At 35.1% G+C, this 22,441-nt stretch overlaps 2 protein-coding genes across 4 annotated transcripts; both read right to left on the bottom strand.

Annotated features, from left to right (window-relative positions):
- Nucleotides 1–1,474: 1,474 nt before the first annotated feature.
- LOC143177263 (fatty acid synthase-like) lies at nucleotides 1,475–10,310 on the bottom strand. The gene is made up of 19 exons (XM_076375126.1): nucleotides 10,223–10,310; nucleotides 9,904–10,154; nucleotides 9,524–9,755; nucleotides 9,004–9,422; nucleotides 8,609–8,902; nucleotides 8,322–8,529; nucleotides 8,059–8,219; nucleotides 7,671–7,988; nucleotides 7,081–7,586; nucleotides 6,712–7,016; nucleotides 6,228–6,626; nucleotides 5,127–6,154; nucleotides 4,805–5,046; nucleotides 4,014–4,710; nucleotides 2,970–3,801; nucleotides 2,422–2,894; nucleotides 2,092–2,346; nucleotides 1,757–2,011; nucleotides 1,475–1,666 (listed from the first exon to the last, which is right to left on the bottom strand). The coding sequence occupies exons 1-19, from the start codon at nucleotides 10,293–10,295 to the stop codon at nucleotides 1,475–1,477; spliced, it is 7,140 nt and encodes a 2,379-aa protein (XP_076231241.1). The 5' UTR covers nucleotides 10,296–10,310.
- A 3,041-nt stretch (nucleotides 10,311–13,351) lies between these two features.
- Nucleotides 13,352–21,365, bottom strand: LOC143188858 (citron Rho-interacting kinase). Of its 3 annotated transcripts, none has more exons than XM_076393344.1 (13): nucleotides 21,208–21,365; nucleotides 20,448–20,692; nucleotides 19,885–20,331; nucleotides 19,681–19,813; nucleotides 19,094–19,608; nucleotides 17,481–18,941; nucleotides 16,049–16,495; nucleotides 15,637–15,989; nucleotides 15,417–15,577; nucleotides 14,438–14,650; nucleotides 14,108–14,363; nucleotides 13,944–14,022; nucleotides 13,352–13,861 (listed from the first exon to the last, which is right to left on the bottom strand). In XM_076393344.1, exons 1-13 carry the CDS (start codon nucleotides 21,353–21,355, stop codon nucleotides 13,817–13,819), a joined length of 4,503 nt encoding a protein of 1,500 aa, XP_076249459.1. In that variant the 5' UTR covers nucleotides 21,356–21,365; the 3' UTR covers nucleotides 13,352–13,816. The 3 variants fall into 3 exon arrangements, 2 of the variants coding, with proteins under 2 accessions (XP_076249459.1, XP_076249460.1); XM_076393345.1 differs by lacking the exon at nucleotides 21,208–21,365 and adding an exon at nucleotides 20,979–21,076; XR_013003579.1 differs by lacking the exons at nucleotides 13,352–13,861; nucleotides 13,944–14,022; nucleotides 14,108–14,363 and having other exon boundaries at nucleotides 14,511–14,650; nucleotides 15,417–15,554.
- Between the last annotated feature and the right edge of the window lie 1,076 nt (nucleotides 21,366–22,441).

Genomic DNA, 22,441 nt, shown 5'->3' on the forward strand with positions numbered 1-22,441 from the left:
AACTTGATTTTCTTGAAAACTAAGACTTAAATAAAAAAATTGTATTTTCTATATTTTATTCTTATTTTTTCATAAGGAACTACCTCGTATCCGCTTGTACATGTTATTCAGTCGCATCCTGTATAGGATGAATCACGCAATTGTATCATCTGAATTTTCTTAAACTTCCTTTTTAACTTCCGTTTGATATTTCCTCATACAACAAATAGTTTACAAGACAATTTAGACGATACAGTTGCGAGTCTCACCCTTTATATTAAATGTAAGAAAGTGCCATACAAATTTAATAGTTTTTAACTATTAGTTTTTTTTAAATTTAATAATAATTTAATAAAACTGTACAATGAAATTGTTTACAATTTGTAATAGGGAATGTTTTTTAATTAAAACTTCGATTTGTTCACAGTTTCATTGCACAATTTTCTAAAGCATAAAAGACAATTAAATTTTTCTTGTAAGAATTTTTTATATCTACTGCTGTAGCTTTTAAGGTAGATAGATAAATAAGGAAGTACATATTGATCTCTAAGAGGCTATAGCCACGTAGAGACCCGTAGGAAACTTAGAGGTTTTTATAAAAAAACGATCAGTGGAAATGACGTCAAATGTTTTCCCACTAAAAGATACATCTTTTAACTGTGTTATCTTAAATTTTCATGGAAAAATATTATTACTAGAGGAGATATTGCTGTCCATAGAAAACGTGTTTTTTTAAAGAGTTTGCTGATGAATATTCTCTAGTACAAACGATACTTGTATGTATGCTAGTACAAACGATGATTTGAAACCAAAAAGTCGAATGGTCTTCCCAAAGTCTTTCCAAATTTTAATTTTGGTAATATCCATTTGGCTTTTTGTTTTCAATTGCATGATTTAGACTTGGGAATGTATACCAGTAACTGGCCAAAAAAATGTCTCTCATAGACGGCAATTCTACTTTAGTTAATATTTCTTCATAAAAAATTACGATAATATAGCTAAAAGATGTATTTTTGAATGGAAAGAGAAATACATTTGACATCATTTCCACTCATAATTTCTTTTTTAAAAGTTCTCGAACTTGTATGTTTCCAGTGGGTCTCTAGGCAAATGTAAACCCTTAAAAGGTATTTTCACCCCGCAAAATCAAAAAATAACAGGAAAATAAATTTTCTTTTAAAGTTGGTTATAAACCTGGATATTATGTATAAACACTTAATACACTTGTAACATGCAAGTCATCATAATAAAAAAAAATTTTTGTCTATTTGAGTATAACCATAATTTGTACTATGGAAAGTTTATTGTTGCATTTAATTTATACATTGTAGTGCGCAGTCTCAGCGTCGCACATGTGGTATTTCATGAACGACTAATCCATTTGATGAATGAATGAAGGAATCAACGTACAAATGATTAAACTTTCGGCTTACTTTCGTAATAATTACTTTCGTCGCATAATTACTTTCGAGACAATAATGGAACGCATAAACTTTTACGACAAACCCATGAAATTCGCATTCTTGCCGTACAATGCCATGTCGGCAGATACAACATTCAGATTCGCTTTAAATGTTGTCTCATCTTCTACGGGTTCACCATTAATCACAGCTGCAACCCTCTCGTTGTCTAACATCGAGACATGATTACCCTCCACCTCGTAAATTGTTACCCTTCCGTAGGTTAACTGAAATATATAAATTATTATAATAATTCAAAACATTTCAAAACCATCTAGTAAAAGGCTACAAAAAATTTGTTCAAAAATTTTCCTTACTTTACGTAGGCCATAAGCCTCATCGACCATTTGTACGGGCGGTAATGTCGGTTTTATTAACGTGATAGGTGCTCTGAGTGGCGTCAAAGTATCACAGTTATACATATCTAATGTAGACATACGTTTGTATAGAAACGTGGCAATAGCTTTCTGATCATTCAGAGTATATATTTTCTGGAGTTCAGGTGGTGTATAGTGAACTAGTTTATCCAACTTTTCCTCCCAAGTAGAACATTTCTCTAACTCCAATTTGAACTGTAAAATTAGACCAATTGTCAAATATTGCCTCCGATGAAGCACTACATATCTTATCTAATTTGTAGAGAATAGCATACCTCTCCAAGAGAAGACACTTTAGTAAAATTCAATAAATCGACTAAAATCCTGTTCTGAAACTCTTCTTCAGTAGATTGTGTTATATGTTCTCTTTTTATAGTTCTCATGTAGTCAGGTGACCCGTCTAGTAGTATAAGTTGACCGACAAAGCCTTGAGCTTCTAGTCTCCTCACGAGTTCAATGGCAACTATTGACCCGAATGAGTAGCCAATAATAGTAAAATCTCTTCGTCCTTTACTTCTTTCCAATATGTGCTACGAAGGGAGAAAAGTTATTAACGTTGAATATTATAGAAATTTTTAAGCATTTTGAGCACGTAGGATAAGTACCGGCAAAAGTCGTTCGGCAGTTTCCTCGATGGATAATCCAGTGTCATATATTCCAAGCTGCAAACAAATAGCTGGCACTTTCAACTTGGGTGACAATGTAGAAAAGATGACCGCAGATCCTTCGATACCAGGTATTAAAAATATTTCATTCTTCTTTTCGCCACATTTTACAGGAAGTTCGACACAGTATTCGGCCTTTAATACTGACACATTCATAGTTCGCATTAAGAGTTTCATGCCTGTCACCTGTTCCGTTTTGCTCGGAGCTTTTGTAACCTTCATTGTTTGTTTTTTGGTATCCTTTGCAGACATCTGTATGAGTTTAGCTATGTTTAATATTCGTATTTCCTGCGGAGTTAAAAATACTTCGAAATCTCGCTCTAAAATTTGCTTTATTTCCACAGCCATCATGGAGTCCATTCCGAGATCAGCTAAGGAAGCATTCTGACTCACGCCTTTAAGATCTTTTATACCTGTATTTTAAGATGTTAGTCAGATAGGATATCTTGCAGATAACAATGTACAATGTTTGGTATAGTTGTACTCACTCATAATATTCATGACTGCTTCAATAACACTGCTTGCCTCGCTGGCGCTTGGACGTTTTTCAGCCACTACCATGCTAGCCACAATTGGCCGATTTTGAGTTAAAAATTTATCCAGTTCCTCTAAACACGACGACACTCCTTGCGGTAGTGTCCCACCAACGACGAGTTGCTTTTTGTTCTCTAACAATTCGGCTGCTAGACCCACTTCTCCTACTGCTCCCCATTGTATCGCAATACCTGGTAAACCTTCCTGTACCCTTTTCTCACATATTCTCTCCATTACCGCGTTGCCCATACCATAGTTAGTTTGGCCTGGACTTCCTCGGCCACAGGAAAGGGAGGAGAACACTACAAAGTGACGAAGCTGCGAACAGATACCCCTTGAAATTTTATCCAACTGTTTGGTGACTCTTGCTTTGGGTATCATGCTATCTTCAAACGTTTTCTCTGTTTGGTTTATACACAAACAGTCGTTTAGCACTGCTGCGAGGTTGAAGATGCCATCAACCGGAGCTTGTTTTTCTGCAGATTTTAGGATAAATTCGCAATCTTCCGCTTTCGAAGCGTCCACACCAGAAATTACTAGGACTTTCACACCATAGGATTTCCATGTTTCGGTTCTCATTCTTTGATAACCATTCTTTATCCCATTACGCGAAACTAGTACCAAATTCTTTGCACCGCGAAGCACCAACCAGTCAGTAAGTTCTAAACCCAAACCGCCTAAGCCTCCAATTATCACGTAGCTTCTCTTGGCTATTGCATTGAATCGTGGATGGGCGAGCACTGGAGTATTCAAAGCGTCGTGTTCGTCTGCCACTTTAATTAAAATCTGTAACCAATTAGAGTTTCTACGATGAAGAGTTTCTGTGCTATTCACAGGTCAAACAAATTAACTCTTATTTTCAGACCTTGTCTAATTTTTGTGTAAATGCACTTGGTCAATGTTTAACTTTCAAGACTTACAATAAACATAAATTCTTTGGTTTTTTTGAAGTTAACCGATTTAGGAAGAAATTTTTAATTGCTTTATTACACGCTCACCTTTCCTATGTGTTTACCGGCTGCCATATATCTAAAAGCTGCTTCGATTTCGTGCTTCCCGAAACACTTTCTGACTATTGGTTTGATAGCCTTACTTCGAATACGTGAATTAAGGAAATGAAATATTTCTTCCTGTACTTGTGGAATTACACCGTTAATCATAGCATCTAACATGACTCCATGAAAACTGATTTCCTTTAAAAAGATTTCCATTCCCAGCTGATTATTAGCAGCTAGATCGAATTTGCCAATTTCCAAGAAACGTCCCCGGTAACGCAAACAGCGCAGCGATGCTTGTAACTTGTCCTCTGCTAAAGAATTCAAGACAATGTCTACTCCCTCGCCGTGCGTCTGTTTCATTATAAGATGTTCGAAACTCGTGTCCCGCGAGTTACCAATATGATTGTCATCAATACTCGGGAATGTTTCTTTAATAAATTTTCTTTTCTCTGGTGTTCCCACTGTAGTGAAAACTTCGCACCCTTCAAAAAGGGCGACATTGATTGCAGCTTGTCCAACGGCACCGCTGCCGGCGTGAATTAGAACTCTTTCACCTTTTCTAATTTTTCCAAAGTAGTACAACGCGTAGAAGACAGTAAAATAAGCACTCGGAACCGTCGCTGCGTCTTCTAAGGACCATTCGTCTGGAATCGTCCATTGGGTAAACTTGTGTGGAATGACAATATTCGATAAAGCTCTGAAAATGTACGTATGCAAATATTAATAGGATCGTATATCTTTCAACATACGATAGGGCATCTACTTTCTGTATCTTTCATATTGCTTTTAACCTGCTTTGTGTAAATCCCATAATGCGCCTTCCACTTGCATCAACTCCACTGAACTCGAACCCTATTAAGCAGTCTCTTTGCTCCCTGTCTTTTGTTATAACTTCTGGCATCAACTTTCCAGTCGCCAGCATTACGTCTCTGAAGTTCAGAGAGGAATACACCACTTTAACGAGACTATTGTCTTTTGTATCGGGGCGGATGGTTCCCTCCATCCACTCAAGGGTACTTAAGTCTCCTCGCACCTGTCAAATGATTGTCGCACGTTTTAACTGTATTGGAGGTGTTTTTGTTAGAAGTGTGATGAGGAAGAAGGAGTACACACCCTTTGGTTAACGTAAGCATGAGGGACAGGTACAGGCTTCGGAGGCGGTAAGGGTAAGTGTCTGTATGTTCCCCAAACTTTCCCTGGGCGTAAAATATTAATGCCAATATCAATGTCCAATTGTTTTGCGTAAAATTCATCTTCCAGAGAAAACGTTGGAGCGTTCTTGTCCTGAATTATCACAGTTTTCACGATCTCGCCGTTTGGTTCTCTCCTCAAGCATTTAACCAAGCCTAATGCACCATTATCCATGTCTCCCTGCGCGACCAGTACGAGCCTCACAGTCTCATTGCTTTTCTTTCCATCTTCTTTCTTCAATGTTTCTTTTACTTTTCTAAGCCATCCGAATTCATTATTGTTTACGTATACCACTTCTGTCATTTGAGGAGGCTTGCTTTCTTTCTTTAAAAGTAATAGCGTTTCATTTTCCAAAGATTTTTCCAGTACAATGTTTAGTCCATATTTGTGGATGTATGTATACGTTTCATTATTGACAGTTGTTTCTCGAGTTAAGATAAAACCGTATTCCACTGTTGCAAGCATAAGATTATCCAGAAATTCTTGTTTCTTCTGTGAAAGTATATTGTAGGCTATAGCCATGAAAACGGTTCCATCCTCTGGTATTTTGTTCGAGTCTATAGTTGTGACACACTCCGGTAGTGCTATTTTCTCGCACAGTTCAGATTTTGCAGCAAACACCATAGTTGGACGAATCATTGGGAGATCTGTTAGTACCTTCAGGAATGTAGGAGTAAGGATTCCCTCAGTTGCAAGACCCTCATCATCAATTAGTTCCATGATTTTGGGGTTGGAGAGTATGTGACTTTCCAGTGCTAAATGTGTAGACAGTACAGTCATTTCTTCTATCGTGGTTTGAGCTTTATCGCGGTGTGCTACGAATTTATATTCCTCAAGAACCGGGTCTGCCATTGCCTTTCTTCGTTGGATCGTGTTAGCTTTTAGTCCGCGAATTTCTATACCTCCAGACTTTATAGTCTCGTGATCGGTGTATACGTAGACTGGAAGATCTGTGGAGCATACAAATGTAAATGAGAATTGATCTTAAATCAAAATAATTATTTACTTTCAAGCCCAACGTACCAATGTTTTCCTCTGTAAAGTTTCGGATCTTATCGTTATGAGCTTTCGCGTCTATTACAATTTTTCGTATAGCTGTTGGTACGTATAGTGCTCTGGTATCAAGTCCTAGCAGTTTTATCTGTAACATGTTGTCCATGAAGGCAGCCCAATTCTTCATCCACGAAATGTGTCCCCTTGTTCCTTTGACTGATGCACTCTTAAGTGCGCGGAATACTCCTGTGTAGTCGTAACCGCGTAATTTCAGTTCTTTGTAAATATCTTTAGCGGTAAGTATTTCTTCATCTTCTATTTCTGTCAAGAAATTTGTAGGAATCATTTCTTGGGAAGGGTTCGTTGTTGTGCGTACCACACCTGATACCACGGTCGCTGATCCTTCAGAAATCTCAAATTTTCCAGAACCTTTCAAAATATTAGCATATTTTAGTCTTTCGTATTTACACGTGTTTTATGATCATTTTCTTCGCCTGAAAATGCAGGTATTTACCTCTTTGAACCATAACTGTCAATGGAACGGAGCCTTCTTTAGGAATTGTTGTTGCACGTTCGAATTTTATGTTTTCGAAAATAACAGATACCTCATCATATAATTTTCCTAGCAGCATACTAACAGTTTCCCATACTAGAACAAGATACCCCGTGGCTGGTACTAAGTTTCGGCCGTCGATTACATGATGCATCATGTACTCATGGTTTTCATCTTTAAGCATAACCTCGACAAGTCTTTCTGATGTAGTTATTTTTTGGCGCTGTGTGTAAACTGGAACGAACCAGTCTTCAGAATGTTCCCATCTAGAATAATATATATTGATTGAATTCATTCTTTAATTGAATTTTGTGTTGAGCTTCTGCTTACTTAATGTATGGAGAAATCATAGGAGTACCACGGCTGACCGGGAATGCCACAGGGGGATAAATGTTTGCAAGCTGTGGCTGTAAACCCACATTATAAAGCTTCCCAAGCGCTTGTAGAAAATATTCAGCATTGTCTTCGTGGCCACGTTGAGTCAATGCTACATTCGTTACGTTGGGGTCTAAAGACCTCTTCAAGATGGCCTGCAAGAGACCATGAGGTGCGATTTCGATAGTTATTGCGTCCTCGGGTATCATTGTCGCCGTTTCTGCGAATAGTACGGAATTCAATAAATTATTAGTGTGATATTCCGCGGAAGAGAACTGCGCAGCAGGAGTAGACCACTGGTTTCGTGGTACCGATGTGCTCAACCATTTGGAGCTTCGTAACTTTGGTTCTGGTATCACTTTTTTCAAGCAGGACAGAAGTTTGGGTCCGGCGTCTGCAATATACCTGCTGTGATAGGCAATGTTACTGCAATTGACTTCTTTTGCAAAGATTTTATTCGCCTGGAGGATAGCATTAATAAATGAGAATTAGAATCATAATTCTATAATGTGCCTTTTCGGTGTATGGGAAACTATACTGCATACCTGGAGTTTAGCAACGAAGGCCTTCATGGATTCCGCTGGTCCACTAATGGTGGAACTGTCTGGCCCATTGTGACATGCTACTTCAATATCTGGAGGACATAGGTCCTTGACATCTTCGTAGCCGAGACCAACAGCTGCCATTGATCCGCGAATCATTGTGGTCTCTATGGATGCCAAACCTCTTGAGTATGCTGCCAAAATCATCTGTTCAGCTGTGAAGCATCCATCTGCATAGGCACAGCCCAGTTCTCCTACCGAATGTCCGATTATATTGTCTGGTACTATACCCACGGATGTGAGTAGGTCAACCAGTCCTATCTGGAATATTATTTTACGTTATAGTTATTTGAACTACTTACTGGCGATGATACCTGAGCAGTTACTTCACCTGGATCGCAGCAATTCCAACGAAGGAATTCAAAATGTTGTCAAAAGTTTTCTTATCTTTGTTCGTGATAATCTCAACTATATCGATCCCATATGGTTTTAAAGCTATATCACATTTCTTTATTGCCTGCGCGAATATAGGAAACCGCAATAGGGCTTCACCTGTTACAGTCGAAGATTAAATTGTTTCGTTAGGATTCTATGATATTTTAGGCGGCTATGAATGGAGATATATATTTTCGTGAAACGAAATTTTGAACATACCCATCCCAGGCCATTGTGATCCCATTCCTGAAAACACGAACCAAATTGGTCTCTTCATGCCCGAATACTCGTGAATTTCTCTCATCTTTGTTTCTTTCGCATTTTTATGTACTATAGTATACCCTCTGAAGGTATGACCAGTTATATTCTCAGCATGTATTTCGTGTATAAGACGAATATATTCTACGTCCAGCGGAATAGTTTCGATCTACATTCAAAAAATTGGTAAGGAATAGGTTTGTATGTTCTAAATTTTTGTGGCCTTTGAGAATCTTGAATGTATTTACGTGTTTCAGAAGGGTTTCTACGGCTTCCTCTGTGCGACCAGATACCGCGACCAGTCGAGGCAAATTGTCTGAAGGTGCTCCATTATTGACTTTCTCCTTGGTATAGGACTTGAGCAAGACGTGTGCATTTGCACCACCAAAACCGAAGGAGTTTATTCCTACGTATCCTCCTTCCCATGGTGTTGGTTCCGTCACAACCCTAACTTTTCCTTCTTCGAAACATTTGACACCCTTTGTTGGACTTTGAAAGTGTAGGTTTGGTGGGATTATGCCTGTCTCCATCGCAATGACAACCTTGAAATGTGGTCATAGTTATTTTTCGTTATGTATGATAATGTAGTTTAGATTTTATTGGCCTTATTTCTTGTGCATTTCTCTGTGTAGTGATTACCCACTTTGGCAACTGAACAAAGACCACTAGCAGGTTCGGTGTGTCCCATATTTGACTTAATAGATCCGATCCAGAGGGGCGAGCTTCTACCGTTACAGAATACTTTGTCTATAGCTGCAAGTTCCTCCGGATCACCAACGCTGGTTCCTGTGCCGTGTGCCTCCAAGAATGACAATACCGTTGGTGATAGTTTGCACTCTTTGTAGAAATCTTCTAGCAGCATTTTCTGGATCGCACTTGCAGGAAAGGTGATGCCTTGTTCTTTATAGCCATCACAGTTTGTTTTCGTATAAACCACGGTTGCGTAAATTCGCTTAGCAGCCTTTGCTTTTTGTAAGAATATTACACTAATTGCTTCACTCCGGACGTATCCATTCGCTCTAGCATCGAAGGATTTACAACGACAGTCGGTAGATAAAACACCTGAAATTGAACTGACATTAGAGTGTTTCTTAGAAAGAATATAGACCAATTTTTATTAAGAGGGATTCGTTCCTTTGGAATTTTTTATCGTTTGTTCGTACCAAGGCGTGCAAATTGAAGTGACACGTAGGGATGGAGGCACAGATTCGATCCTCCAACAATTACTTGGTCACACATTCCTGTTCGTATCATTCGGTATGCTTGATCGAGTGCAATCAAACTGGAGCTGCAAGCTGTATCTATGGCATAAGATGGGCCATGTAAGCCCAGAAAGTATGAGATCCTGTTCGCCAACATAGCTCTACTGCATCCAGTGATACCAAAGCCGTTTGCCTACGTGTAAAGATACAACTGTGATAACGAATGAAGACAGTTTTTGCTAGGTTTGTTCTTTTTATTATCTACGGTGCTATTCTGGTTATATGTATTTTTATAGACTTTTTGTTATGGCTTCTTGTATTTGAACGTTTATAAAGTTTACCTGAAGCTTTTCGTAGAACCATGTCTTCTCCGACTCGCTGATACAGGATCCTATTACAACACCAGTGTTGGTGCCGCGGAGTTGCCGTGGATTTATCCCTGCATCAATGATGGCTTCATAAGCATGTTCCAGTAACATCCTGCACATGGGATCCATGGTGTGTGCTTGTTTGTAGTGTACACCGAAAAATATTGCGTCGAATTTCGTCAAACCGCTGAGTTTTCCACCGTCCCGCGGAATTTCCGCATGATCTGTGCAGATATGTTTATTTTTACATGGGTCTCTATTTTTTTATGACACATGGGTTTCAGAATGTCACCTATTCTCCATCGTGAATAATTTTCCGTGATGAGATCCACCTTGTTCATGAGATTGTCCCTTAACTCTGTCATATTATCGGAATCTGGAAATTTACCGGAAATACCGGTAATCACCACTTCCTCTTCAGGTTCCGGTGAGGCATAGTTCACCATTAAGGGGTCCATTCTAGCGCTAGACATCCTTCTTTTCCTGTTAGGGAAATCCACAGAGGAATAGGGATACCCTATCGCCTGTCCCTGCTGATTTTATGTTTGCTCAGTTCTTATGTATTTAATGTCTTTTGGACATGAAGTGTATAACAAATATTGTATCTATTTTCGAATAACTTTTCGATCTAATTGTTTGGTCCGGATATCAGTAAGGAATGGGTGTCACTATGGCTGAGACTGAAGCCACTCATGGGACTGAAGAACGAAAAATCGAACAAGGACCTCTTATAAAAATGCTGTCCCCTAGCAGATTGGGGGAACGGATGTACCAAACCTTTGAATATTCTTGAAGTGATATACATAATTAATACAAAATGACCCTTAAAATTTGAATTCGTTACCAAACGAGTTCGTTCATGCAAAGTATTGTCACCCTTTTTCTATTTTTGTTTACATTTGATCTTGATCAAGCCTTCAGGAATCCATAGTATAGTGCATATTGTAAATAAATGATATACGTATGCATGGAAAAGCTTTTTCACCGTAGAATTATCATTGTAAAACTAACAACTTGTTAACATTCTAGTTAAATAAGTATTAGGCAATCTGAGAATTTCGAGTCTTGTTATTATTTGAGTACTACGAGACGATATTACTCTTTACTTTACTTATAAAATTAACAAAAAATGTTCCTTTCTTGGAAAGAAAATGTATTAATCAAATCTTTGATACATATTTTATAAACACATTTACATTTTTGATAAGGACTTATTTTCCCATATATCGAAAATTTGTAATTTCCGTTACAAGTGTATAATGTTTATCAATGAACACGTTATACATTAATCGTCTGCTATTGTAAAATTATGCATCAGAAGTTTATGTTGAGCATTCTTGACTTCGAGTAAAGTTTTTATATTAATGATTGCTTTACGAAGTTTTTACGTACAGATATGCAGTTTTATGTATGCTTTGTTATAAAATTGGACGGCTTCTCGAGTTACAAAACACGTTTTATTCGTTACGCAATGCTTTAAAATATGAAGACATAACATTTCGCAGAAAATGAAATCAAGATCAATGTAGAAAGAACTTTTATTTCCTGCATATAATTTGGTACAAAAGACACTTTCATTTTGACTATTTTATCATAAAATTATATGGAATATCATATTTTTAAACACAATACAATATTAAATGGTTTGAATTTGTTCGATTGCAATCGCCCCCCTCTTTTGAACGATCGATTTTCATTCATATTATCTACGAACAGAATCATCCGCTCTTGCAGACTCAATAATTAAAAAAAGAAAAACAAGTATTGTAACTATAACTATGCATTGAACTTGACAATAGAATTGTATGCTAGTCATTGCTTAATAATGAGTATTTTTGAATTGTATTGGCTGTTCCAATAAATATTCGTTTGTGCGTCAATGAAAGTGTCAAAGGTTACCGGAAATCGCATGACTCTACATAAATATACATATGTCTCTAAGACCTCTTTCACACGATGATTCGTGAATTGTGATTCACATGTAATGGATACCCATCATACATACATGTAATTCAATGGGAATATTTAGGCAGCGATTCTCGTGAGATACAGAATCGCGGTACTTTTTTCGTATCGAGGCGGCTGACAAAACGTATAAACAAATTGTTGCATTTACACGGCGACTGCAGTATCGTATACTGTACATGGCTGGTAGGTTGGCAGATCGAAGAAATGCTTATCTACTTAATCGCAGTGAAATAAGTCAGCCTACTCGACCACAATTATACAGTGGGGCCACATGAACTTTTGTTATTTCGCCGAATTGGTTTCATATACTAATCGGTACCTGCAGCGGCGATAAAAGTAGAATTATAGTAGAATAAATGTATGCAAATATTATACATAGTAGCGAAAAATCACAAATACACAATTACAAATGATAAAATATTATCAATACGTGTTTAGTCAGTGTAATCATTCGGCTCGGCTCGTGCTCGGTTCCTCGGTTGCATAAACGGACCTTTAAAGCCTTGTTCAAATTAGTCAAGTTACTTGAATTCAAGTGATTAAATGCAAGTGATTCGAGGCAATATGACCAATGTGAACGTGTTATATTATTTTACTTGAAATATCCTTTCAAGCTTCAAGTGCAGTTGACGTCTTTTCAACTTTTCCTTGCGTTGAAATACACAATACATACATTGATTGATGTATGCAATGGTGTATACTGTACCATACAGGGCAAATTTTAAGCAAATCAACGAATCATGAACGTTAAGGATTATTATTTTTGGTTTCAATTACCTACGAATCATTAAGAAATGCGAGGTACACTTATGGAGTTCTCCTCGTGAAATAATATCTTACCAGCTTTAACGCTAGAAATATCGAGACTAATGTGCATCTATTTTTATTAAAATATTAAAACTGTAGATCTTTGAAAAAATATATAATTCACAGATACGATGGTTAGTTATACATTTTTTTAGTTTTATTCTACAATAACAGAGAAAAAGTACATTTCTAAAGAATACAATATTCATAAGAAATAGTATTGTATAGGTCATTTTGATTCTTTTCGAAATTTTAATGCTAACTAAAATTTGAGAATTGTCTTAAGCTGCCTTCTGAAAAGACTACCATGGGGCTTATTATTACTATTAATAAGTGTAAATATCTTTTTTGTCCATTTTACGATACATAGTTCAGAAAGAAGTATTATTGCATTTTCCTCGTACTGTGAAATGAATAGTCAATGGAGAACTATTTTTAACTTTCTACGATATGGAAATCTAAAACTGATTACTTCGTTAATAAAAAATTCTTTCGCACTGTATTCGTAATAAATTTTTGCTCGTTATCAATTTGTCAGGGTAAGAATCTTTAAATAAAAGAGTATTATACTTTATATAAATCTTTATTTTGTCAATAAGAATATTTTATTGTAAACTAAAAAATTACAAAATCTTTTTATTACCGTAGTTAGCAATATATTATTGTCACATTAATATTTTTTAACAATATTATTAATATAATTAATAGAATCCGTAAATCTAATGTATAATTATCAACACTAAGTATTGATTTCAAATTCTTTTATAGAAACAACGCATTCTTTAATCTAAGAATGTCAAGCTCGTAGAAAGTAAGAAATTACTTCATTTAATATGTATAAATGTATCAAATTTGGTAAACTAATACTAGATGGTACTATCAATGTGAATTCTTCATCATAGCACATGTTTGAGATCTGACTCTATGATTCTTTCTCCAGAAAAAAAGAATAAAATAAAATTAAGCACAAAGTAAATATATAAAAAGCTCTTTTATGATTGAAATGTTTTAGCACATTTACCTATCAGCAAGCGTATGTATAAATTAAATTAAATTATATTAAATGCATACATTTTATCTCTGCGATGTTCCTTGCAACTTCATTTATAAGTTACAATAAATTTCTGCAGTCTTGATACCAATTCTTTCCGTGATTCTAAATAATCGTACGGAAACAGAATATTTATTAATTTTGCTATTAAAGTATATTAATATTTTGAAACATCAGCAAAATGTACTTTTTTCTCTTGACCATCTAAAGCTTCCATTAAACTTGACGTGAAACTGAATTCCGAACTGCTTTCGTCATCTTGACCTCTACAAAACAAAAGCATATATGTTATTAATTATTCATTTTTATCCCTAATACGAAATTTTACTTAATAAAGATATAATGACGCACAGGGTATCTAAACTTGTGAGACTACCACTTAATTCCGGTATATTCGAGGGTCCTTCAACTTTTAATAATTCTAAGAATGAATTCACTGTTGCTAAATAGATTCCTTTCGATCTAGCCACTCCCAAATAACGAGGACTAGATAATTCAATTAAAACTCGTTCTGGATTCTTCGTTGATGATGTGTACGCATCATGATCGAGTTTTACAATCTCCACGGATGAAAAATGTATGATAAACAAGTAAGGTTTACGGAATGCTACATGAAAGTTCAAGACAAAATTAGTACGTAAAATTGGGCATATTAAGAAAAAAGGTCATGATTATTCTTACCAAAAGCAAAAGGTAAATGATTCCACATGGGATCAACGCTTCGTGTTCTTTGGCCATTCTCATTTACAAACATACCAAACTCGTTATAACAGAGCAAAAGTTCCACTTTTCCAGGTACTAAAGAAACATTTAAAACACAAACAGGAAAAATACCTAACTTAGCTACTCCTATTAACGCGGCTTTTACTGAACTATCGTCTTCTTCTGGAAACTCTGCAAAAATATCCACAAATTCCTGTATTAATGAATAAAAAACTAAATATCTTCTTTTACTACTTACTACTACAGGGTGATGCAAAAGTTACTCTCTAATTTATTTTTCTTATAACTTTATTAACTATCATTAAAAATTCGTCTAATTACTGCACAAAGTAAGTTTTATCTTTGAAGTTTTTTCCATTAATTTATAAAAATTAAGTGTAGTAAATAGCCCCTGTTATTATACTCACAAACACGGGCTCTTTTTAAGGCTGCGGTTACAGTGGATACGTTTTCTGATGTTCTGAAGAATATGTCTAAACTTGTCTTGCTCATAGAATAAAGAGTTCGAACACATGCATTAGAAAACACTCTCACTGTAACCGCCTTAAGCATTTTGCATGACCAATTTCGTGTTGTATGTTATCCTTTAACGTTGTTAAAGTTTTTGGTTTATTGGCATAAACCTTCCCTTTAAAATAGCCACAGAGATAAAAATCTAGAACGTTCAAATCAAGGAAACATGATGGCCAATTGGACTTTGTACACTGCTCTCGGTATGCTCAAAAAGAGCTCGTCTTTATGAGTACAATAACGGAGACCACTTAGTATTTAATTTTTAGAATTTAATGTAAAAAAACTTCAAAAATAAAACTTTCTTTCTGCAGTAATTAGACATATTTTTAATAATAATTAATGTAGTTATAAGAAAAATAAATCAGAAAATTTTTCACCACCCCATATTACTACTTCTACTACTACTACTGCTACTACTACTTACCATCAACGCAATAATTCTTGAGGTCAATTTGAAAGAATTTATTACATCCTATTACGAGGATGTTTTGAGTAAATATGGCACAACTACAGGGCTCTGGCGTTTCTAGCTCACGAACGCCAATAAATTCTCCAGAATCCTCTTCAGTGTACCATTTGAGTAATCTATAGTTAAAATATTCATTGATACATATTTAAAAAGTAGAAGATTCAAATAAACTTACATCACATGGGTTGCTGTCGCAGCGCAAAGCAAATCCCCCTGTAATTGATATAAATGGCAACTATCGGTACCAGTTAAAACTGGCTTAGTATTAATTGCTGGACTAGAGCATTCAGCAGCTACTGCATTACTTTTTAATTGTCTTAAACTACAAGATACTAATTGCCTGTTTTCACCAGCGATCATTAATGCTATTCCCAAATGAGAATGTAAAGTCAGTTGATGCACTCTTTTGACTCCACGAATTGCAGTGAGTGTTCTTGATTTAGCACCGGCATATGAAAACAGACCTTCTTCAGCACCCAGTAAAAGTACATTTTCTTCTGTCAAATTTACAGCGCAATTCAAATCCAGCTAAAAGAATTTAGGAATGGTTAATTGACAATTATTACTAAGTAAGCAAATGTACCTACCTGATTCTTTTCTAGTCTTAATATAATCTGATATTTTTCGCTTTTAGTAACATTGTCTGAGTAATTTTGACTAGTAACAGACTTTATCTCTTTTAACCAATTTCTTTTGTCGGTTTGGCTCAAAGCCATTATATCTAAGTGCGACGTTGGCCAACAAGTAGTAGAAGAGTTAGATTCTATTCTAAAGATGAACGGTATGTCCGACTTTGCTGTTGCCATTACTTCTGGTTGTTGTACAGTTTCAGACACAGTGAATCCATCTTTTTCAGTCAGATTTAGGCGACTCACAGATGCCATTCCAGGAGATGGCTGATGCTCATAAGTACATAAATGTGTCCCTTCTAATCTAAGGTATTTTCTTTCCCAACAAGTTTTTGCACGTCCTGGAACTTTGACCCAACCTTCCATTGCGATATTCTGTTTTTTATTGTGATCATGCCGTATATCCTATATAATTAAATAATATATTTTATTATAAAATAGAACACGGAGGATACATTAACAAAAACAAGACATCACTGAATTTTTTCCTTTCAATCTTCAATATGTACAAATAGTGGTATATTTTTTATTTAATTCTCGGTTGGCGGTGTTTGTACCAAATGAACTTATCGATCCGCAAAACTTTATTAATAATTTGAAAAGGAAAGTTTTCTTTTGCCATTACCACAGTTAAAAAAGTCGTTTAATGTCTTGTTTCTGATAGAACATTTCACATTCAGGGTGTCAGCAAATTGGTGGTACAATACGAAGAGAGGTGAATCTATACGAAAAAATAAGTCGCAAATATAGAGCACCATTTTTTCGTGCATAATTTCATTCAAAATAAATCAATGTTAAAGATTCATCGAATATGTATGCACTTAACTGCGTCATAGACTAGTCTTCGTTGCATTTGAATTTATGAATAGTAACAATATTATTCCTAGTTACCATATCCAATATTACACTCTCAGTCTTTATCATTCTGGCATAATAGCTACATACAAAAATTCTTGAGCAAAAAATAGTTTTATTTCATTGTTCATCCTTTACTATCTAATGTAATAAACCCAAACAGTAATACAGGCTCTGCAATGATATTTGTTAGACGCAAGAGCTCGCATACGCTACGAATTTTTAACATTGATTTATTCGAAAATTAAGCTTCGTATTATAAAAGGACTGCTTTATATTTTTTTCGTAGATTTACCTTTTTTCAGGTTATACCACCAGTTGACTGACACCCTACATCATACTACTGGCAAAAACTTCGATCAAACGTAACAGTATGAAGTCATTTAAAACTACTATAGTATTTGAAATGTAAACCGCTATTGTATAAATATAAAACGTACACTAGTATAATATTTTGAAAAAGCTTTGTATCGTTGCGTTTGCTCGAAAACTTTTTGCCAGAGGTAGTAATTGCAGACTATTTCATATCTCGTACCGTATCTGGCTTATCCGGTTGATCTATAGCTAAAGTTTGAACGCTTCCAGACAATGTGGATAAACTTTCATCGCTATTTCTCCAGTTTTTACCGAATTGTTTGGCGAAACCACCTGGTAAGCCACAATTAGCAGGAATTTTGACCGCGCATTTTAGATGCGTTATCACTTGACATTCGCTGCAGATAGCAGCGCGTTTACCGAATTGAATGGATTCCAAGCAAGCAGAGCATTTTCCTGCTCGCATTGGTAAGCCGATATCGAATCGATGGGGGATGTTGTGTCCCATTCTTTGAGGGGATAGTCGTTTTGATAAAGAATTGCTTGATCGTTCCATCATGCAAGTTGTCGTTTTCATCTCTGGCGCTGAGGGAGACGTGGGCGCAGAAGTCGAAGCGTGCATTGCTTTTAACGCTAGTAACTGTTCAGTTAATGTTTTAACTTTGGCACGTTCTTTTGCCAGTTGGTTTTCGAGTTCTCTATATCCAACTGGCATTCCAGTACCAGCAGGAGGTATATTCTCCTTTTGCTTGGAACCTAGTATTTTATCGCAAACTGTTTTCTTCTTTTTACTGCACTCCTCCAATTTGAATTGTAAATAGTCTATTAATTTTGTTTGCTGTTGTCTCGTACTCTCTGCTTTCACTTCTCTCTCTTGGTAAAACTGACGCATTTCCTCCAAAATGCTTTCTAATTCTGAGATTCTAATTCGAAGCTCTTGGCTTTGATCTACGCTATTCTGCAGATCATTCATAAGGACAACGTTAGCTTCCTTTAATTCATGGACTCTGGTCAAGTGCTGGCTACTTTCTTCTTTAACAGCTCTAGCTTCAGCTTTGGCTACATCTAAGGTACGTTTCATTTCTGAAAGATCACACTCCAAATTACCGCATCTATTCGTTAAATCCTCAACTTGGACAGTTAATTCTTGAGCCAGTTTTTTATATTGATCTCGTTGAGCGATTAAACAGTTTCTTTCCTCTTCTATATCACTTGTTTCGGTTTCAAGTCTTTCGATATTTTGTTCCGCTGCTAATCTTTGCGACCTCTCTCTATTTTGTATGGTAAGTGCTTCGCGCAATTTCGCCTCAGTTGTTTCCAAATCTTTTTGCAATTTCATTTTGTCCTGAATTAATATATTCTCTCGCGTTTCATGATCGCTTGTTAATCTCTCATAATCTGTTAGTTGTTCCTCAAGTACAGTGCATGTTTCCTTTAGAAGTTCGATGTTTAACTCGTACCCTTTAATCTCCTGCTTCAGCTTTTCTATTTTGGTTTCTAATTCACTTTTTTCTTCGGTATATTTTGTAATTTTTTGTGTTAAATGTTTGTTCTCTGCATTTAAACTATCGATTCTATCCTGACTTACTCGTGCTTGTTTACGGATTGTATCTAATTCCCTCCGTAGTGAAGCACTCGAAGATTGTAGTTCTTCTATTTGTCGATTGGCCTGAGTCAAAGCCTTTATTAAAACAAAAAGAAAAACAAAAATAGCAAAAAATTCATAAAAAAAAGGTTTATAACAAACAAAATAAAATAAAAATTAAATCAAGTTATATTGGAAATATATGTAAATGTAAAAACCAACGAGGTATAGTATTTAAAAATATTTACTCTTTGAGCAGAATCTGCTTGCATTTTATTTCTAGAGGATTCCTTCGTTATATCATTTAACGACACCTTCGCATTATCCAATTCTTTAAGTAACTTTCTGGATTTCTCTTCTTCTTCCTTGATTTTAGTGTCTAATTTTTCCGATAATTTTTGTTTCTCGTCCTGTAACGTTTTGATTTTATCTTCTGCTCTTTTACTCTCTCTTAACGCAATTCTTTTATCTAAATTTGCATCCGACAATTCCTTCTCTTTTTTCCATAAATTAATCTGCGCTTGTTTCGCAGTTTGACGTTCTGTATTTAAAGTTTCTTTCAATATTTTAAGTTCTTTCTCTAGTTTCTGTATTTGTTCTTCTAAATGAACATCTGTTTTTATTATATTTGTATTGGACGCCATGCTAGTGCATGGTATAGTTTCTGATTTAAGCGTAGCATTTTCTACTTCCAATTTAGCAACACTGTGTTCTAGCCTTCGTAATAATTCTTCTAAGTTACCAACTTTACGCAAATGCTCCTCTGTAAATGATTTAAATATTATTTTACACTCAAAATGTTGTTTCAAAATTATTCATACTGAAACAAACATACCTTCTTTTTCAAGAGAATCTTGTAATCTTTTCTGTAGTACAACCTTATCTTGTGCAGCTTGTTCTAAATTCAAAGCAAGAGCTTCACTTTGTTCTAAATTCATCATAGTTTCATTTAAATCAGTCTTCATTACCTATAAACAACATTCACATTAGTAACAGTAACATTCTATATTAAAAGATCAAATTAATGTGAGTTACATACGTGTAGCTGTTGTTTTAACTGTTCATTCTCAAGCTTTGATCTTTCTAACTGTTCATGCATAGTAGCTAGCACTTGTTCCGAGGCAATGGCATTGTCTAATTGTTTTGATCTTTCTTGTAATTGTTTCTTTAAGGCTTCTATCTCCGCATCCCTGGCTGGTATTGTAGCTTGTATAGTACGTAACTGTTCTTGACAGTCTTTTAACTCATTTTGTGCTAATTCCAAAGCAACATTTAATCTTGACTGACGACAATGATTTGAGTCTTGTTCATTTCTTAACTTTGTTTCTAAGTCTGTATTTTTTGCTGTTTCTAAATCTAGCTTAGCTCTCAGCTCAGCAATCTGATTATGTGCTCTTGTTGCTATCTCCTCTAATTTAGTCTCTACACCTTGAACACTTTGTCGATTAAGCTCTCTAGTTTTTGCTAGAGATTCTTTATATTGCATCTAATAAAATAATAATATTTTGCTCTATTTTATAAAGATATAAAGTATATAAAGCAATATAGTTAAAATATATTACTAAATCTGGTTTCTAATACTAACAGCAATATATTACTAACCTGAAATACCCTAAGTTTATGTAATTCTGCATTTGCAGTCTGAAGTTCACATTCTGTTCTCTGTAATCTTGAGCTCATCTCATTATTGCTTGTGCATAATTCTGTAATCCTGATAGTTTGAGCCTCGATGTGTTTATTAAGCTGCGTAATCTTATCCTTCTCTGCATTTTCCCACTTACGTTTTGCATCTTTTATTAAACTAAGGGCTTTAGTTTCCAAATCTCTCCTTTCTTGTCGCTCTAACTCTGTCATCATAAAATTAATTATTATCAAACTAAGAATCTTGATATATTTATGAGAAATTTCAACTTGTACAACATTATAGAACTTGTACTATATTTAAAAATATACAAAATATAGAAAGTTACAAACTATAGTACTTAGAGAATGAAACAACATTTTAATTTGTTTTCATTTTCTATGTTTATGAATATTTATACAAATATCTGTAGTCTAATTATTATATACAATCTATGCATGCAACACACAAAAACTGAGTAAATATAATTATAATTATGTCTAAATACATACACGTAAATAAGTAATATGTACAATGGGCATAGTGTATTCTAATTGTAATTGTGGTTATGGACCAGTCAAAAACATTCCTTAACCACTGTGTTCGTTAGAGTAATATTACTTGTATTTTACTATGATTTATTATCTTATAAAGTTCTTTAGTTAATTTCTTTTTCATAAAATAAGCAAAACTTTTCAATAATAACTCCTTTCGACACCGAAATTACAAGTTATAAATTACCTAATGTTCTCTTTATTCCAGTTAATTCTGACTTTGTGGCAACCAGTTCTCTTTCCAATATATCTCTTTCTTTATTAAATGACTCTAATCTTTTCTTTTTCTCCTCAAGCTGGGAATCCAGTTCTGTAATTTGTACGTTTCGAGCCATTTTTCGCGACGCTGCGATTGTAGCGCCATTACTGTGTCTGGAGGCGTCCAGACGTATGAGAACATTTGGCGCTTCAATCTTTCAGCCGTTGTATTCATGGTGGGGGAATTATGCTGTTGCTTTCCTTTCCAAACTTCTAACCGTTTTTTCCCGCCCTAGTAGCCCGTTGAAGCGGCATATGTCACTCGTTCATGTGTAGTTACTTGCCTATATATAGATTTAAATAAACGAGATACAGGATAGAATAGACTGTTCATCAAATGTAATTTGGAGCTACTTTTCCGTTGGTAAATGGATGAAGAATACAAGTTTATAACGAACATAGGTACTTGTTGTATTATAATTTATAATTGAAGTGTAAAGATATGTGCAAGAAGAAAATTGCTGGATTGTGAACTGAACTTTGTTTTAAGCATTTTAAGCAACTCTAAGCTAGAAGTAGTTTAAGTTTAAGTTTAAAAAGTTCGTGAAGTTTAGAATTAATAAAATAATGTAATTAATGAGATAATTTGATTGATTATGATATCATTAAATAATTTCCAAAATATCTGCAAAACTATTTCTAAACAACAATTCCAGCTGTGAAGTATCACTTGTACGTTCGGGGAGGTAGCGAACCCCTTCACCATTGTTCCTGTCATACTCGACTTTATCGATTTAGTCTAAAATAAAATTATAACGCTATGAATAGTAGGAATTAAAATTAGATGTTACTAGAAACGTTTCAGAAATGAAAAAAATTAAAATATTCGTATATTAATAAAAATTTAAAAAGTGGTAAGGATTGTGATAAATTATGATAATTGTGGTATGGTATAAAAACTAGAATAGTAACAGTAAATAATTATTATTTTATTATACATATTAATAAGTCGGCATTCGAAAATTTGATAAGCGTTCGATAAGTGCTTCGATGAACATACATTCGATATGAAACTCTGAAGTTGATGTTATATCGTTGCTAAGAAAACAGGAATTCGATTTATAAAAAAAGGACAAGCGGCAGATTCGATCTGGGTTTTAAAGGGAATGAAACCTTGTCCATATTGCTCATAAAATTGTTATGTTGTGAATATCTGTTGTGAT

The sequence above is a fragment of the Calliopsis andreniformis genome, chromosome 3, assembly GCF_051401765.1.
Source record: "Calliopsis andreniformis isolate RMS-2024a chromosome 3, iyCalAndr_principal, whole genome shotgun sequence".
Classification (NCBI taxonomy): domain Eukaryota; kingdom Metazoa; phylum Arthropoda; class Insecta; order Hymenoptera; family Andrenidae; genus Calliopsis; species Calliopsis andreniformis.

Bases quoted from the DNA above. Each gene is read 5' to 3' on its own strand.
- LOC143177263 (XM_076375126.1), bottom strand. From the start codon at position 10,295: ATGACAGAGTTAAGGGACAATCTCATGAACAAGGTGGATCTCATCACG. The intron at 2,895-2,969 runs GTGAGTACAACT...CTTAAAATACAG, and splicing joins AGCAGTCATGAATATTATGA to GTATAAAAGATCTTAAAGGC. The intron at 1,667-1,756 runs GTAAGGAAAATT...TATATATTTCAG, and splicing joins AGGCTTATGGCCTACGTAAA to TTAACCTACGGAAGGGTAAC.
- LOC143188858 (XM_076393344.1), bottom strand. From the start codon at position 21,355: ATGGCTCGAAACGTACAAATTACAGAACTGGATTCCCAGCTTGAGGAG. The intron at 20,332-20,447 runs GTTAGTAATATA...TTATTTTATTAG, and splicing joins ATAAACTTAGGGTATTTCAG to ATGCAATATAAAGAATCTCT. The intron at 14,364-14,437 runs GTAAGAATAATC...ACTTTCATGTAG, and splicing joins TCATTTACCTTTTGCTTTTG to CATTCCGTAAACCTTACTTG.